Raw genomic sequence first — 19,135 nt, 5'->3', positions numbered from 1 at the left:
TTCATTAAAAATTATTTAAAAATTTTATAAGCAATTTTTAATAAAATAAAGGCAAATTCAAAATTTTTAATTTTTCTTCAAAGAATTATTTATTAATTTGTTTTCTAAAAATGTTCAAAATATTTATTAAATTTGAATATTTCATTTTTAATTTACTTTAACAAGTATTTTTTAAAATATTTATCTAAAAAGATTTTATTAAAATTAGAATTTTAATTTTTATAATAAATTATAGATCTTTTTTAATTAAAAATTTTATAAACGATTTTTAATAAAATAAATGCAAATTCAAAATTTTTAATTTTTTCAATGAATTATTTATTAATTTATTTATTAAAAATGTTCAAAATATTTATTAAATTTGAATATTTCATTTTTAATTTACTTTAACAAGTATTTTTTAAAATATTTTATTAAAATTAGAATTTTTATAATAAATTATAGATCTTTTTTAATTAAAAATTATTTAAAAATTTTATAAGCGATTTTTAATAAAATAAATGCAAATTCAAAATTTTAAATTTTTCTAAAATTATCTATTAATTTGTTTTTAAAAATGTTCAAAATATTTATCAAATTTTAATATTTCATTTTTAGCTTATTTAAACAAGTAAAATATTGAGAAGAATTTTAATAATTTTGACATTGGTAAAAAATTTTTAAAAATAAATTATATTTGAATCAATAAAAAAAAAGTCAACAATAATATTTTTCATATCCAGCTTATTTTTAACTTCTTAGCTTATAAAATAAGATAAAAAAAATAAAACAAAATATTTTTTAATCAATATAATATATTTTTATATATATTCGTCATTTTAATATGATACATATTTACAATCGATAAGATATTGATTACAAGAATATAGATGTATGTTATATTTTTGACATGACAAATATAATACATGTATAGAGTTATTTATTATTATTATTATTATTATTATTATTATTATTATTATTATTATTATTATTGATCTTTTATCATGTCTTTAATGCCACTGACGCACTGTAAACACAAAAATAGTACATATTGTTGTTTATCATTTAATTTAACACATTTTACATACAGATTTACTTCAATAGTTTAAATACGACATAATTGGAACACTTAAAAATTTTATACACTTGCATAGGCATTTTTAATAATTATTTGATGACTAGTATTAACTTGAAATACATTGATAAGTATATATATTTATATAATTGTTTCATTATTATTATTATTTAGGAGTATGCTCAAAGGCATTAATATTTATTAGAGGCTTTGTGATGAATCATTTCAATGTTTTACTTTCCAGGTACCGATAAATTAATGCAGTGCATTTTATTACCTACTAACTCGCAGAATCAATAAAATTTATTTTCTTTATAATTTTATTTTTGTTTAAAAACATTTTTCAATGTAGTTTGAATACTTTCTTTAACATTTGGTAAAGCTATTGGCTCTACCAATAGGCAGACAAATAAACTGCATCAATCACTCAATAATTATTATTTTACGGAACTTATCAATCATTTATTCGTTTGTACACACAAAAATATATATATTTATGTCTTATATAGACAACACATATTCACAATTCTCTTACGCTCTACAAACAAAAATATTCTTCAATAGTTAATATCTTAATTAATTATTTTAAACATTTAAATTTAAATATAAAAAAAGTTTGTATTTGGTCCAAGAAAAATAATATAAAAAATCTTAATATTAATAAAAAATATACATTATTGTTGATACAATTACCAACATTCATACAGGATTTTACGATATTCAGATCTTACTTAAATTTTATCTGTACTTCCAAATTTTTAAACTCAAATATTTTAAAAATTTTTGTAGATTTTGATCTTTTGCTAAAAATTTGTTCTGATGAAAATTTTCTTCAGTTAAGTTACATTTTATTACAGTAGAAAAAAATAAACATAATCTTGTTTAACCGAGTCGAATAATTTTTTTTTTGACATTAAATACTCATAATAAAATCCGTATAAATAAAAATAAATAAGTAATAAGTAAAACGGATTTAAAGTCGACATGGAAAAATTGACATTGAGATTCACATTTTTTTTATAGATACAATGATAAACATAATATATTATAATTATTATTAGATATAATATAATATACTCTGTTTTACGGAAAGAACAAGATGACACTGGATATTATCCCAGATTATACTCAGTAAGATCTGTGGTGAAAAAAAATTTTAGATGGTAGTTAAAAAAAAATCCAGATTATACTGCGTGATATCTGGATTATACTCAGTGATATCTGTAGTAATTCGTAGTAAGTTAGCAATTAGCTATTTGCTAATTGTTATCAATTTGTTGTTGTTATTAACAGACTTGAGATTTGTATACATTAGAAATATACCTTTTTTTTTTTTCAAAAAAAATTTCAGATGATAGCTAGAAAAATCCAGATTATACAGCGTGATATCTGGATTATATTCATTGTAATCCGGATTATACTCAGTGATATCTGTGGTGAAAAAAAATTTCAGATAGTAGCTAAAAAAATCCAGATTATACTGCGTGATATCTGGATTATACTCATTACAATCTGGATTATACTACCTACTATCTGAAATTTTTTTTCACTCAGTATAATCTAGGATGATATCCAGTGTCATCTTTTTCTTTCCATGTTGTTGGTTATTTATAATTTATAATTCATAAAGATACAATGATAATTCTTAACCAATTTTATTTTTTGTTTATTCCTCATCAATCGTAAGAGGAACTGTTAGATAATCCATATCATCTCTTGAAGAAGAAGAATGATCAGAGATGCTTGATTCTTGAGATCCGTACAATGACGAGCATTGTACGGAGGCCCTATCTCAGACTTTACTTTCGGGGCCATCGGATGAGTGCTTGAATGAATTACGTATTTTACTTAAATAAAGAGCGGCAATGTGACCGTAGCTTTTATTATACCACTCGGGCGTCCGACCCTTAGTGTCGACTCGTGACAAATGCATGATACGTGATTTTCCACTTCCGCTCTTCTCAATGAGATAACGTGACGCCAGGACTATTCCGCGAGTCCCTCCCAGCATCACCGGGGCGTCTGGGTGCTGGACCGATGTTTCAACAATTACACAGGCGTCCTTTGGTAAATCCGTTCTCCAGGTTCTCAGGACACAGTAATCTCGCGCCGGTAATGGACTCATGTTACCCGCTGCGTACTGGAATATCTCCGCATTAGCGTCCAGTTTTTTCACCATACGGTACTTCAGTAATTGAGGATCCCAGATGTGACGTTCGCGTAATACTCGGTGGAGTAATTCATGAGGAGGTGCTTCTACTTCCGTTGATACTCGCCATAAGCGCAAAGGGTGGCCGTCTCCTACTTTTTTGTACGCCATTTCGACGCTGCTGTCTGCTGGATTGCTTACTGTTACCCAACCACGGCTTCTGTAATTGATTTTTTTTGTCAATAATAAATAATCAATAATTTATATCATTATTTTTATATTAAAAAAATTTAAGTTGATTCAAGTGAATAATTCTTGGTTTGAGTAAAATTTACTTAAGCCAAGAAAAATTTTTCAATTGAAGGAATTGAAGGTAATTTTTTTTTTTAGTGTATTATTGTTATTTCTTACTTTTCACGTGCTTCTTTCAGCAAAGCAGTTGTACAGGCATACATGTAACCACGCCAGTCTTGTTTCATTTCAGAGCCCAATTCTTCTAAGCCAACGGGAACGCTCTCTTCCATGTAATTAAAGTGACACTGTGTCAACATATCCGATGAAACCTTAACATATAATAAAAGAAATGGATTAATTATTATTTGTACATCTATGAGAAAAATTAATCATAAAATTTGAATTATTAAGAACTAACTTTGCTATCTTGTCAACTAATGATATTCTTGAAGATATAAGCTCATCTCGACATTATACTCATCGAGACCTTTCATTTGAATACCCACATCAATTTTTCATATATTTATATATATTATATATATGTATATATGAAAAATATATCAAAAACGCATGTGGGTATTCAAATGAAAGCTCTTGATAAGTATAACATCGGGATGAGCTTATATCTTTAAAAACGCCAATAGTTAAGAAAGTACAGTGCAATTTAACAAAAGTCATTACTTAATAAAGCAAAATTTTATTTATTCATATTTCACAAGTCCCGGCAGTCACATAGTGACTGCAAGGTTGCTAGTTTGAATTATTTAAAAAGTTATATTATTTTTGAAAATTGTTTACAGTTAAAAAAACAATTAACATAATTAAAAAAAATTTTTTTTCAACAAAAAAAATTATTTTCAAGAAAAAATTTTTCTTGGTTTAAATATAGTTTTTTTTATTAAAAAATTTGTCTGATTCAAAATGATTTTTTCGTTTAAATAGTTTTTCTCTTTAATTGAATTAATTTTTTGCAGTGTAAAAATTCTAAGATTTAAAAAAATTCAAGTTGATCAAAAAAAAAAATTTTTAATTTAAATTTATAAAAATTTACTTGATAGTAAAATTTAATTTATATAAAAACTGCCGATAAATTTTAAATAAATTTTATTTAGTTGAATTTAGTAAAAAAAATATCAAATTTATAGAAAAAAAAAGTACTGTTAGTAATTTATAATAATAATAATAAAAACATACCATGAACAATTCACGATGCATTTTAACCAAATAAAGAAGACAATCATGTGCCGCTTTATTTTCCGACAATTCCCGTTGATCTGGAATCCCAACAGTCTTCCTCCTTCTCGGTGATACACTGGACGACCGATTATTACTATTGGAGTTATTATGATTAAGATGAAACAAGCTTGGAGCAAGACAAACCGCCAAATTAGACGCAGTCATTTGATTATACGGTGAATTACTAGCCACATGATTCAAAAAATCCAGAAGAGTTTCCAGGGCCTCTCTATGTTCATCCGGCAGTAGCAGCAGAACCGATTGCACCGCGTCCGGTCTCAGATCAACCGGTACATGTTGAAAAATAGCAATGAACGTCTCGGACAATTTATTAGTCAACAAAGCTTCAGGCAGTTCACGGAAGTACTGTTTAACAAGATCCGCGACATCGAACGCCTGTTGGCCATCAAAATTAATATTATCCCCCTGTATCTCCGTCATAGCTTTGAGCTTCTGAATCCTCGAACGAACTCCGCTCTTGCGGAAAATTCCAACCTGATCAAGCGCGTTTGCCCTGAGCCACCTCAGCGCAATTTGAATGCACTTGGGCAGCGCCTGGCCAGTCCTCTGTAGGGACAGTAAAAGCGGAACACCAAACACAGTTTTGTCTTTATAATCAGGAGTTTTTATTTTCCTGATAAACTTCGGCAGTTCCCAATTCCAGCCAGTCCGATGAGTGGGACAGTAGCGCTCCATGCAGGCGGTCAGCTTAAGTAGAGCAAGTTTTCTCAGAACAAGAAGCTGCCCGCAAGACATGGAGGCCATAGCGCGCGGACAAAGTGGATCCAGCGGTTCAGGATAGAGGGACCCGCGCTGGAAACTGTGCCACCTAACAACAGTCCCCTTGTGCCTGGGTGACTCATCCTCTGGGTCAGAATCCCGACTGGCCATCGTCGAGCTGCTCTCCTGGCTGGCCGCGAGTTCGGAACTCCTTGACCGAGATTTTTCCCGATAAACGGTAACTTGTTGCTGCTGATGTTGCTGGTGGTGTTTTATCAACATCGCCTGCTGCTTCCGATCGATCACCAGGTCATCGTGGGCATGGCGGAAGCTCCTGTGGAATTTATCCTCGCGTTTCAGAGCAACGGCCTTGAGCTCCTTGTCGTGGAGCTTCGACTGGCCAGTAATTTTTTCACGATACCGCTGAGAATCTTTGCCGAGATTGAGACTGCCGCCTCGGGTGCTAATCGACGGAGAGTGAGTCGTTGCTCCAACAGGAGCTGGCGACTGACTGGTCAAGTACTCGAGTACTTTAGTGTGATTGCTGTTGGCATCCTTCAGGTACTTGTGTCGCCAGTTCGAGGGCTGGCACTCGGAATCGCTCAAAGCGCCTTGATCTTCCTTCATTCCGCCGCCGCGATAGAGGAATCTCTTGGCTTTGTTGAACTTTGTTCTGGTTGATCCAGTTGTCGAGGAGCTCGTGATGGTGTGGGTGTTTGTCGGGCCCCCGCTTTGAGAACCGTCTGAGCAGTAACTGGACGAGTCGTCCCCGAAAGGACTGCTCGTGTTGGTCATCAAGTTGCTCGGCAAGTGGTACGGCGAGTTCGGTAAAGTTACTGGTGAAGACGGTGGGTTTGGAGACGGCAGCAAAAATCCTTCGCCAAAAGACAGGGGAGCGAGTCCTGTGGGAGAAACGTCCACGCAATTGAGGTCTTTCATTTTCTGCTGCATCGAAATCACGTCCAGAACTTGGGGACCGCTGATCACAACTCCCTCGCGGTTTTGCCGCTTGCGACGTCGCGATTTAAGAGACTCGACGCGGCGCAAAAATGCCTTGGCTCCGTCGCGGAGACGCTCGGATCCGGTTCTACGGAACTTGGGACTCATGTCGTCGGAATTAGGGGTGCTGGAGATGGTCTCGAATCTGACACTTCCGTGGACTATCATTGTTTCCTCGGGGTCGTCGGTCTCCAGACGGTCTTCCAGTGAATCATCCGGACAGGGAAGCTGCCCCGCGGCTATCGCTTGCAATCGCTCGACATTTGCTTGACTTATATCGCAGATTCGTGACCATCTTCGCGTTTTCTTTTCGAAGGTCCAATTCTCGCTCAAAGCGCACTGGGTATCCTCGTCTGAGTCATCTCCTCCACCGTCTCTTCCTCCGCCTCCGCCGCCACTCTGCAACAGACAAAGCGGAATATAAATAATCGTGCAATAAATTTTATTTATTTGTTTATTTATAATATATAACGATATAACAGTGTACACTTATTATAGGACTATGTGTCTAAAATAATAATAATATTTATGTTTTACACCTTTTTTTTCTTTTTAAACAACTATTAATTGAAATATAATGCAATTGAATAGTTTTACTTTTTATTAATTATTAAGAGCAGTTGCTATAATTTAAAAAATTATAAAATTTGATGTTATAAATTTTTATTGTTATTGTATTAACAGGCGAGACTATTTTTTTCTCACGGAGTTCAACGGAACTATCTCTGTCACACTCCCAACAGCAGAGCAATTGCAGTTTTGATTGGTTTCACAAAACGAATGAAATTTTTGAAAAAAAAAACGCTTTGTGGTGAAATAGTTTATTAAATTATCTATTATCTCTAAGAACGTTTTTTCAAAATTTCCATTCGTTTCGCTAAGCCGATTGAAACTGCAATCACTGGTCTCGGCTGTTAACATGTTTTTATTTTTATTTTTAATATTAGTTTGATCTGTGTGTATTTAGGTAATAGAATTTTTCAAAGTTATTTTTACTGGAAGGAATTTGATTTTGAAAATTTGCACAAAATTTTCTATGAGCATTGTCGGTAAAACTTTAATCAAACTTTCAAAACTTCGTTTTATATTTCTCGCCTTAACCCGTAATGGTCATTATGGGTCTAGATGACCCCAGGCAATTTTTGAGTTGCTCTTGCTTCGAAGATATCATTCAAAATGGTATCTGTGGCACCATCTAATATTGTTTGAAGATTTTTTGAGATCTATGGAAATTTACGATTTCAATTGCATAAATCAATATACTTTTTGAAAAGCTCGACATGACACCACTTTTTTTTCAAAGTATGCGATATCCGGAGTAGAACCCCGGAGGTCATTTTCATTTATCTTAAGAAATGAAGTTTTAAGTAAAAAAAGTCAAATTTTTCGAAATTTGACTTTCTCGCATTTTTTTTTATAATTAAACAATTAAAAAAAATTGAAAAACGATTGAGTCATTCAACAAAAGTATTAAGAATTACTCATGTACGGCTCGAGTGAAAATATTGAAAAGAACGCAAGTAGCAACAATTTTTTCCGAGCATGGAGTTAACTAGACCCAGTGTGACCACGACGTTATTTTTAAGAAGTGTGACCCTACGGGTTAAGGACGTACCGAGAAAAAACCATTTTCTTAAAATTTTATTGAAATTTTGAGTACTTATACTCATAAGTATCCTCTATACGCAGGAATTTTTTTTAAATAGTCCTTGAGGCACTAAATTTTGAAATATTAGCATTTAAAATTTGTATATTTTACATATAAACCTTATGCTGACCGACGTTCAAGTGAACGTTTTATTAAATATCAATCGTACTTTTCTTAAAACTGTTTTAAAAAACTGAGAATCATTAATTGAAGATATAACAAGTATTTTTTATCAAAAATAACATAAACGAGCGGTTTTCATTTTTTTATAAAAATGTTTGAAGTTAGTGACGCGATATTTTACGTGAGTGGAAGTAAGTGAGCGATAGTCTGTAAAGAGAGGCAGCACTAGTGAGTGAGAAAGAAACCAGTATCCATAACCTATTGGTATCTTTTTCTTGTCTAGGAACGTCCTTAATTAAAATATAATGCAATTGAATAGTTTTACTTTTTATTAATTATTAAGAGCAATTTTTTTAATTTAAAAAAATCTAAAATTTAATGTTATAAATTTTTATTGTTATTGTATTAAAGATACTTTTATTTTATTTTTAATATTAGCTTGATTTGTATGTATCTATGAAGTAAAATTTTTTAGTTATTTTTACTGAAAAGACTTTGATTAATTTGAAAATTTGCACAAAATTTTCTATGAGAAATTTCAGTAAAACTTTAATAAAATTTTCAAAACACCGTTGTTTATTTCTCGCTTTAAAAAAAAATAATTTTTATCCTGTAAAATTATTCGCACAATATACAATAAATTATCTAACCCCCAGAATACCTTTACTTGAGGTTATCAGTACTTATAACACTTTGAATCGAGAATATTAACGACATAATTATCAGGTACCGACATACACTCAGATAAATATTTATTTATTTATTTATTTATTTATTATGACATTAATAACAAAGCTGTAATGGCGTGAATGAAAATAAGAATCGAGATAAAGATAAAAATAAAATTGAGATGATGGATAAGAGCTAAGAAAGAAATCGACACAATTCACAAATGATTAACAAGAACTAAACGAGCCGGCTAGACTTTATTACCCCAGTATGTGGTTAGATATAAGTACAAAGTTTAGAGTATATAAATATAATAACTGAACAGTGAAGTATGAAGCAGAGAGACAGGATAGAGCAGACTGAAAGGAACGTAACATAGGAACATAGTCCTGAGTAGGGTCCGTAGATTTGTTGGTGGGTGGGCGGCTTTCGAAAACTCCTTACAAGTTTTGTTACGAAACTTGACGCCTTTGTCACGAGAGAAGCTAATGTATGGGGCTGTATGACCTGACCTCGTGTGACAATGGACCTAGTTTCTCTGTGTACATGTACAGTGGTTGTTCGCTTGTGTATATATCGCGCGTACTCTTTCTCTCTCTTTTTTATCTCCTACTTTCAGCCATGCCAATCGTTTCTCAACACGGAAAGTCTACTTTAATAATACGAAAGCGATTATTACTTTTTTAAACCACACACACCAGACTCGTGACGTCTTTCAAAAGACATCTAGCTTTGTAGTCGCATTGCGATCTTTTTTTTCGCCGATATAAAAAACATACAGGGAACTAGCATAGTCAAGAACACCATTATAAGCTCGTCACCCTTAGCCCTACTATCCTCATTTTATTTTTCTACCGTTAACAGACGATTGTACTCAAGTATTTTTATTGTTATTAATTTTTTTTATCATTAATTAAAGACGTGGAAAAATGACCGCTTTTAAAGTTCACTGAAGAAAATTTTATTTTACTGTTAGTTATTTAATTTAATTTAATTTAATTAGTTAGATCTTTTTTTTGTTAATTAATTAAGGTATTTTTATTGTAGCTTCAAAAGGTTGAAATATTTCATTAAAATTCTTACTAAAGATTCGCTAATTAATGTGTTAAAAATATGGGGGTTGGAAAAAATAGTAATAATGATCATAGATGAATTAAGAAAGGCATGTCTTAATTGCAATTTAAATAAAAAAAAAACATGAACTTTTAGATAAAAGTTATAATCTATATTATTAAGAAAATAAGAAAAATTTCGTGGCCAGGATAGTCATATGATAAAATCGTTTTTTTTTTAGTGAAATTTAGCATCATTGAACAGGTCTTGACTTGAATTTGTGCCTTTTCATGGTTTCATTTCATTCTCACCTATAGTCAATTTATTAATTAAAAAATGACCTTGTATCTTGTGAACTATTGACATTTTTAAAGATATAAGCTCACCCCGACATTACACTCATCGAGACCTTTCATTTGAGTACCCACGTCAATTTTTCATATATTTATATATATTATATATATATATGTACATATGAAAAATATATAAAAATACATGTGGGTACTCAAATGAAAGCTCTTGATGAGTATAAACATCAAATATAACATCGGGATGAGCTTATGTCTTTAAAAATATCAATAATTAAGAAATGACCTCGTATCTTGTGAACTACTGACATTTTTAAAAATATGAGCTCACTCTGACATTACACTGATCGAGACCTTTCATTTGAATACCCATATCAATTTTTCATATATTTATATATATTACATATATGTATATATGAAAAATATATCAAAAATGCATGTGGGTACTCAAATGAAAGCTCTTGATGAGTGTAACATCGGGATGAGCTTATACCTTTAAAAACGTTAATAGTTAAGAAATTACAATGCAATTTAACAAATATCTTGTGAAATGTTGACATTTTTAAAGGTATAAGCTCACCCCGACATTACAATCATCGAGACCTTTCATTTGAGTACCCACATCAATTTTTCATATATTTATATATATTATATATATGTATATATGAAAAATATATCAAAATGCATGTGGGTACTCAAATGAAAGCTCATGATGAGTATAACATCGGGATGAGCTTATATCATTAAGAACGTCAATAATTAAGAAAGTACAGTGCAATTTAACAAAAATTATTATTTAATAAAGCAAAATTTTATTTATTTACAGTTCACAAGTCACGGCAGTTACATAGTAACTGCAAGGTTGCTAATTATTATTTTTCAAAAATAGAAAAATCAAACTTGATACAATTTTAAAACTAATCAAAGTTTTAAAAAATTCTTTTTTGCAAGTAAAACTAGATTAAAAAAAAATTTTTAATTTCTTGCTTCACTAAACACAATAAAAAATTTTAATTAATACCAAGCGATCAATCTGTTTAAAATAATTACAGTCATGCCCTCGAAAAAAAAAAAAAAAAAATGACATTTCGCTTGGATTCTAAACTCAGAATGACAGTTTCGCTTGCCTCACCTCCGATAATAATTACCTAGCCTACAATGTTGCAATTGATTTATAGAGAAAATATCTAATGATCAATTAAGTTGTTAACATTTAAAATGAAAGTTTAGAGGAATTGACGGGTGTGTATTAACTAATGCCAGGAAAATATGATATGACAACGAAGACATTTTCATTCAATACACTTTTATCTGCACTGTATATAGTATATAGTACATTATTTATTTATCATTATATATCAAAGACATCAAGACTTAAACTTTGTGAAAGAGATCTCTATATAATATACATTTACACGAAATAAGATATAAGATCGTCAATTACTTGCTTGACTACACCAGGACGTTTTAATTTATTTAATTAACGTTTCACTTGGTACCAGAGTCGCTCTTGAGCACCACGCGAATCTACGTGTCATTGAGATCGACAACGATGCTCTGTAATTGGCGCGTAAGACTTTAACGGCTTTCTTTGATGCTTTTAATTCATCCGTGCGCTTAATACTTAACTACAGTCTCGATGGTATGGGTATTTTCGGCAAAACTCGATAAAGGGAATCTGAGATAAATTTTTATTATTAAATCGTTATTATTTTTTTGTTATCTCATTTAATATTACATACTTTCTACGGTACATTAACTCGTAATTCTTTCATCGAACGTGATAATTTTTGATAAAACCTTTTTTATATATCGTGTACTTTTATTTAATTGTAAATTATTTTGGGGTAGACGTCCACTTTCCCAGAAGATCGATCAAACGAGTTAAGTTCGAGAAATCGACTCACTTCTTTTACCCACACTCATACACACATACATACATACATAAATACATACTTGCAGTACTTTTGAGTAATGCAACTGTATAAATGATCTTATCCCGATACCGATACCAATACCCGACTAAGACGCTCAAAGTCTTATTGTACAAACGCCTCGATTTCTTCATTTGCCCTTGATTCACCTACAAAAAGTACCAACCGAACCTCGTTATCTTGTCTTATTCAACATCATTATTGCTCTACATTATCTTCTCTCACTCTCGTTTCCGTAATTTCATTACTTGTAATGCACCACTTATTACTTATTACCGACAATAACTCCACATTTAATTTATCAATCGAAACATTAAGCAATTCAAACTTCAAACTTCAATTTTCAGCTAATTAACAAACTTGTAATTCATATAATTAGAAGAATAAGGACAATTTTGCTTCCAGAGTATTTATATTATAAAATGTTTTTTTTTTCTTTTAGTTAAATTTAATAACACTGGGAAGATATTAACCTGAATTTTTACCTTTTCAACGTTTCATATATTTTTCATTCATAATTACTAGCAACCTTGCAGTCACTATGTGACTGCTGTGACTGGTAAACTATAAATAAATAAAATTTTGGTTCATTTAACATAATGACTTTTCTTAAATTGCACTGTACTTTTTTGATTATTGATGTTTTTAAAGATATAAGCTCATCCCGATGTTACACTCATCAAGAGCTTTCATTTGAGTACCCACATGCATTTTGACATATTTTTCATATATAATATATATAAATATATGAAATATATATGAAAAATTGATGTGGGTACTTCAATGAAAGGTCTTGATGAGTGTAATATCGGGATGAGCTTATATCTTTAAAAATCTCAATAGTTCACAAGATATTTGTTAAATTGCACTGTAACTTCTTAATTATTGATGTTTTCAAAGATATAAGCCCATCCTGATGTTACACTCATCAAGAGCTTTCATTTGAGTACCTACATGCATTTTTGATATATTTTTCATATATACATATATATAATATATAAAATATATGAAAAATTGATGTGAGTACTCAAATGAAAAATCTCGATGAGTGTAATGTCGGGGTGAGCTTATATCTTAAAAAATGTCAATAATTTACAAGATATTTGTTAAATTGCACTGTACTTTCTTAAATATTTACGTTTTTAAAGATATAAGCTCATCCCGATGTTACATTCATCAAGAGCTTTCATTTGAGTATCCACATGCATTTTGATATATTTTTCATATATACATATATATAATGTATATAAGTATATGAAAAATTGATGTGGGTACTCAAATGAAAGGTCTTGATTAGTGTAATGTCGGGGTGAGCTTATATCTTTAAAAATGTCAACAGTTCACAAGATACAAAGTAATTTCTTAATTATGTATCTAGAGATAGACCATTTTTGAATGCAGCCTAAATACTTATCATAATAAATTAACTACCGTTGAGAATGATATGAAACCTTGAAAAGGCACAACTCCAGGTCAAGACTTTTTCAACGATACCAAATTTAACGATAAAAACCCATTTTATCATATAAATACACTGGCCACAAAATATTGCTTATTCTCTTAATAATATAGATGAGAGTAAGTATATTTTTTGATGATACTCAATTTTTTATATTAAATTTTTGGATAATTTGTTGGTTTTATATAATTGTTCCGTGACATTTATTATTAAATTATAATTCTTTTAATTTATTTTAAAACTAATAGTCCAAATTGTAAATATTGTAATGAAAAATATCTAAAAATCTATAATCCATTTTTTTTTATCGATAATTCGTAATTATAAAAATTTTTTTAAGTAAAGATAATGTTATTAATTAATTATAAATTATAAGATTGAGTGAAATCCTATTTTACGAAGGAGGAAGACTAATATTATTATTAATAAATATAATGTAACTATATAGTAAGGTATAATTAATATTGAGTTGTTCTGTTTAGTTAACTAAGCAGGTGGAGGAGAAGGAGGAGGATGGAGGATCGGAGTTGTATTGGTATTAGCATTAATAGTAGCAGAGTTAGTGCCGGAAAGTCTAGCTAGAAGCACCGCCCTCTGAGCAATGAGTCCATGAACGGAATGCATCCGGCATGCACCCGGTTTGTATTAAACCAACGACCGGTTATTGCGTGGATGATAAGAGCAAAAAAATTCACGCAATGTGCATACTACACACTGCACAAGGCCCACCGAGAAGCAAAGTGGATTTTCTCATATCGTCGGATCTACTGTCGTAAGATCGCATCCGCCTTCATATATTAATGTATAGTCACTTTGTAAGACCTCCTTCATCATACACTTCACATAGTTGTCCTCTTTTTAACGCATACATTATTTACATTTATATACACCCATTAAATGCTTAAGATGTAATAAACACTTGTTGATTAGTTTTTTCAGCTAAAATTGGTACTATATTTTTTTTTTTTCATTTTATTAAATAATAAAAAAATTATTGTATTTTTAAAAATAATTTTTTTGGTTCAAGAATTTTTTTTTCCATTCAAACTAATTTTTTTTTTTTATTGAAACTTACAATATAAAAATTTAAAAAGTCTAAAATATTTTAACATAATTTTCTGAATTGGCTAACTTTGAAATCGAAAACTAAAACTAAGTATTAGTTATAGAACAACTTAAAGTATCTACGTATTGATCACTTAATGATCGATACATATTCCTTCGCACGCGCAGTAAATTTATAATTTGCTACAAAAAAATAAAAAAAATAGCTGATAAAAAAATTTACATTATCTTTTTTTTTTAAGAAGAAAAATTGAATTATAAATATTATTAAAAAGAATTTAATTTAATTTAGCAAGTAAATTTTTCTGTAAAAAATTTTTCATTCAATGCAAGACAATGAAATTTTTCAAACGAATTATATTAACTTGGTTTCAAAGAAAAAAAATCGGTAAATAAATTTTTTAAGTCTCCGTCTGGACATAACACCTCCTCAAACCATACTCAATACATACATCTAACACTTGACCAACATATATTGGAATAACCGGAATATCTTCCAAAGTGATTACGAGAACATTCAGAAATTCGAATTCTCTTTATACTAATCTAACCCGTATAGCATCGGCGGGTTGCGTGACAAGACTAATAATACCCTGAAAATCAACATTGACAGGTATTAGGTTTGATGGGTTATCATGTCGTGAGCTCTTTAGTTACGAAGCCGTATAAATATCAAACAGAGAATTGAGTATCAAATCGAACATAAATAATGGTTAAAATAGCCTCTGAGAATATCAAAGTGTTGAATTATTTTTTTTAAACAGGATAAATAATTTTTAGTTTTAGAAAAATAAAAATTTGATAATACGAAAGTTAGCCGACGTTTTTAATTTTTTAATTATTTTTCATTTATCAATTTAGAACTAAAAAATATTTTTTTTTTAATTTTTTTTCATGAAAAAATTTATCACAAAGAAAAAAAAACATTTAATTTATAAAAAAACTTTAAGTGTAATTTTAAAAATATTTTTTTTGTGCTAATTTAATTTTTTGATTATTTTTCATTTATTTAATTATAATTAAAAAATATTTTTTTAAAATTGCATTTATAGTTTTACATATTTTTTTTGTAAATGAAATTTTTTTTTTATTTTTCTGTAATGATTTTTTCAAGAAAAAAAAAATTCTAAAAATTTTTAGATAGCTAACTTAATTTTCATAAAAATTTGATTAAATAAAATGAAAATACCGCGTAACTAAAATAGTCTTTTTAACTATCTAAAACGTATGTAATTGCATATGATTATTGTAGCATTATATCAACGTCCGTTAATTGGCTGAATGTACCTCCGGTTTCAATAGCCAGTTTATACTTTTATATTACTTGAATGCATTATTTTGTTATTTAACTTGATATGAACAGTAGACTGCAATAACAGTATATATATTACCCACTACATAGATTTACTTGAAACGACATTTAGTTAGGCCACTAATAGTCCACCCATTTACTCCTCATAAATCCCAATCACTTTTATGTACCGGCAGTTAATCATTGAGTTGCTCGAAGGAAAAGTATTTTATTATTTTAAAAAACCAGATAATATATTACACTGGATGATTTAATGAAAAAATAGGGAGTTATGCAAGATTAATTATCATTTATTTCGTTGAATTAAAAAGTTGTTTATATTCAAATGATAAGCAATAAATAACTCTGTAATTGTTGGGGTTATTAAATGAAAGTAATATAATGAAAAGGGTTATTAAATATTGTGGTTATTCGCCAGTTGAGGAAAAAAATATAGACAGATGCCACGCAGTCTGGACTGGTTGGAGAAATTTTGTTTTTACTAAGTTGCTACTCAAGATCGACGAGGAGAAATCATCGTGTGGATATATATAATACATATGTACACTTATGTGCACGTTTTATTTAATCCACGGTAACTTTATTTCACGTGTGGTATGTATGATGCGATAGATCAACGTAGACGTGTGGAAAGCGTTTGTATGTCCATGTTTATAAACTCACCTCAATTTATATATCATATATAATTGCACGAGATTATCATTGCCATCGGGAAAACTGGTAGCAACGTACGATTAAGAGATCTCTTATTAAAGATTGTGAAATTAAATACCTATTTTTTACACTAGCTATTTTTTTATAATTATTATTATTTATTTTGATAACAATAATAATCAGTATTATTAATGCGTTTTGCTAATAAGAGAAAGGGGATTTAATCGAGTGTAGAAAATTTTTTACTTTAATTGTTTAAATTGTTCAGAAGAAAATTGTAGAATTTTTTTAAGTGATTACTAGCAACATTGCAGTCAATATGTGACTGCCGTGACTTGTTAACTATAAATAAATAAAATTTTGCTTTATTAAATAATTAATTTTGTTAAATTACATTGTAATTTCTTAAATACCGACGTTTTTAAAAATGTAAGCTCATCCCGACGTTACACTCATCAAGAGCTTTCATTTGAGTACCCACATGCATTTTTGATATATTTTTCATATATACATATATATAATATATATAAATATATGAAAAATTGATGTGGGTATTCAAATAAAAGGTCTGGATGAGTGTAATGTTAGAGTGAGCTTATATCTTTAAAAGTGTCAATAGTTCACGAGATATTTGTTAAATTACACTGTACTTTCTTAAATGTTGACGTTTTTAAAGATATAAGCTCATACCGATGTTACACTCATCAAGAGCTTTCATTTGAGTACCCACATGCATTTTTGATATATTTTTATATATACATATATATGATATATATATAAATATATGAAAATTGATGTGGGTACTCAAATGAAAGGTTACGATGAGTGTAACATCGGGATGAGCTTATATCTTTAAAAATGTCAATATTCCACAAGATATTTGTTAAATTGCACTGTACTTTCTTAACTATTGACGTTTTTAAAGATATAAGCTCATACCGATGTTACACTCATCAAGAGCTTTCATTTGAGTACCCACATGCATTTTTGATATATTTTTATATATACATATATATGATATATATAAATATATGAAAATTGATGTGGGTACTCAAATTAAAGGTCTCGATGAGTGTAATGTCAGAGTGAGCTTATATCTTTAAAAATTTCAATAGTTCGCTAGATACAAGATCATTTCTTAATTATGTATCTAGAGATAGAGCATTTTTGAACGCTGCCTACATACTTATCATAATAAATTGACTATCGGCGAGAATGAAATGAAACCTTGAAAAGGCATAAATTCAAATCAAGACCTTTGCAATGACACTAAATTTCACTAAAAAAAACCAATTTTATCATATGACTATCCTGAACACAAAATTTCTCTTATTCTCTTAATAATATAGATTCTAAGATGTGACTTAAAAAAAATTTTTTTTTTAATTTATTCATAAAAATTGTCAAGAGAAAAAAATAAATTTTTTTTTATTTGAAAATTTAATTAACAGAAATTGTATTTATTTGATAAATTAAAGACCAAAAATTATTATTTATTATGAGTAATTTGTTATTTATTTTTGTCTGTGCAAATAAAAATTTATTTAGTAAGTTTGTTATTTATAGACGGTTCATTTTATCTCGTGAAATTTTTTTTTATTGACGATGATAGTATAAAATATTAACACGGTGACTAAAGAGAAGGAATAGCGAAAAAAGAAAATAAAAATAAAAATTATCAGACATCACGAATGTAGTATATAGCGTCAAGGCGAATTCATGACTATCAATCGTCCTCGAAAACTAGATGCAATCTGGCAAGGGTACGATCATTATAACGGTGTGACATACAAACCGTGGAAGGAATAATATTAATAATAATAATAAAGATAAATTAAAAAAAAACAATAAGCAAGTTGAAAACTTGTAACGGCTAATCATTCGCTACCACCTCATCTTTTTGCTATTTAGCCTCTACAATTAATCAAATATATTTATTATACCCATTAAAAATATATATAATCACAGTTGATGTGTTTTTATTGCGTAAAAAAATTTTTAAATAATAAAATAATAAAAAATATTTAATCGTTTGTAACTTTTTTTGCGGGAGATTTTAAATGATCTGAAATATTATACTGACGATACACATTTAGCAGTTTTTATATGGCCGTCCTCATTGATACCGGGTTTAAACTCGTATCGTTTGTATCGGCAAATAAATGATCGTGATCGGTATTATATAGATATAGATACAGATATATATTAAATAAAAGTATGTAAGTATAATGCAGGTGCTTGAAATCGTACCGCGCAGTCTGTCGTACTTGTTAAGTTATGTGTAATGTATATATGTGTATGTAAGTGAAGTAAAAGCTTTGGTTGTGAGTTGTGATATGTGTACGAGTTGGGTAGACTTACTGGTAGACATGCTGGAGACCAGTTTCCTACTTTTACACGCATTACTGCTGCCAACGGCTAAGTAATTACAGCCTACGGTATTGTAATACGCATATGTAGTCGACATGTCTTTCTTTTATGTTTAACGGAATGAGAAGGGACAAGAATTTAATCAACC

General features: G+C 29.6%; 1 protein-coding gene across 4 annotated transcripts in view; it reads right to left on the bottom strand.

The window, feature by feature from the left end:
• Positions 1-2,606: 2,606 nt before the first annotated feature.
• Positions 2,607-19,135, bottom strand: part of LOC123268478 (rho GTPase-activating protein 7) — a 141,362-nt gene continuing 124,833 nt past the window's right edge. For all 4 annotated transcript variants that reach the window (XM_044733565.1, XM_044733564.1, XM_044733562.1 and 1 more), the window contains 3 exons: positions 4,632-6,791; positions 3,615-3,766; positions 2,607-3,423 (listed from right to left, as the gene is read on the bottom strand). In XM_044733565.1, coding sequence (XP_044589500.1) covers positions 2,847-3,423; positions 3,615-3,766; positions 4,632-6,791 — 2,889 coding nt within the window. In that variant the 3' untranslated portion in view covers positions 2,607-2,846. The remainder of the gene's footprint in view (positions 3,424-3,614; positions 3,767-4,631; positions 6,792-19,135) is intronic.

This window comes from Cotesia glomerata, linkage group LG7 (genome assembly GCF_020080835.1).
Source record: "Cotesia glomerata isolate CgM1 linkage group LG7, MPM_Cglom_v2.3, whole genome shotgun sequence".
Classification (NCBI taxonomy): domain Eukaryota; kingdom Metazoa; phylum Arthropoda; class Insecta; order Hymenoptera; family Braconidae; genus Cotesia; species Cotesia glomerata.
This window is presented reverse-complemented; position numbering and strand designations above follow the sequence as displayed.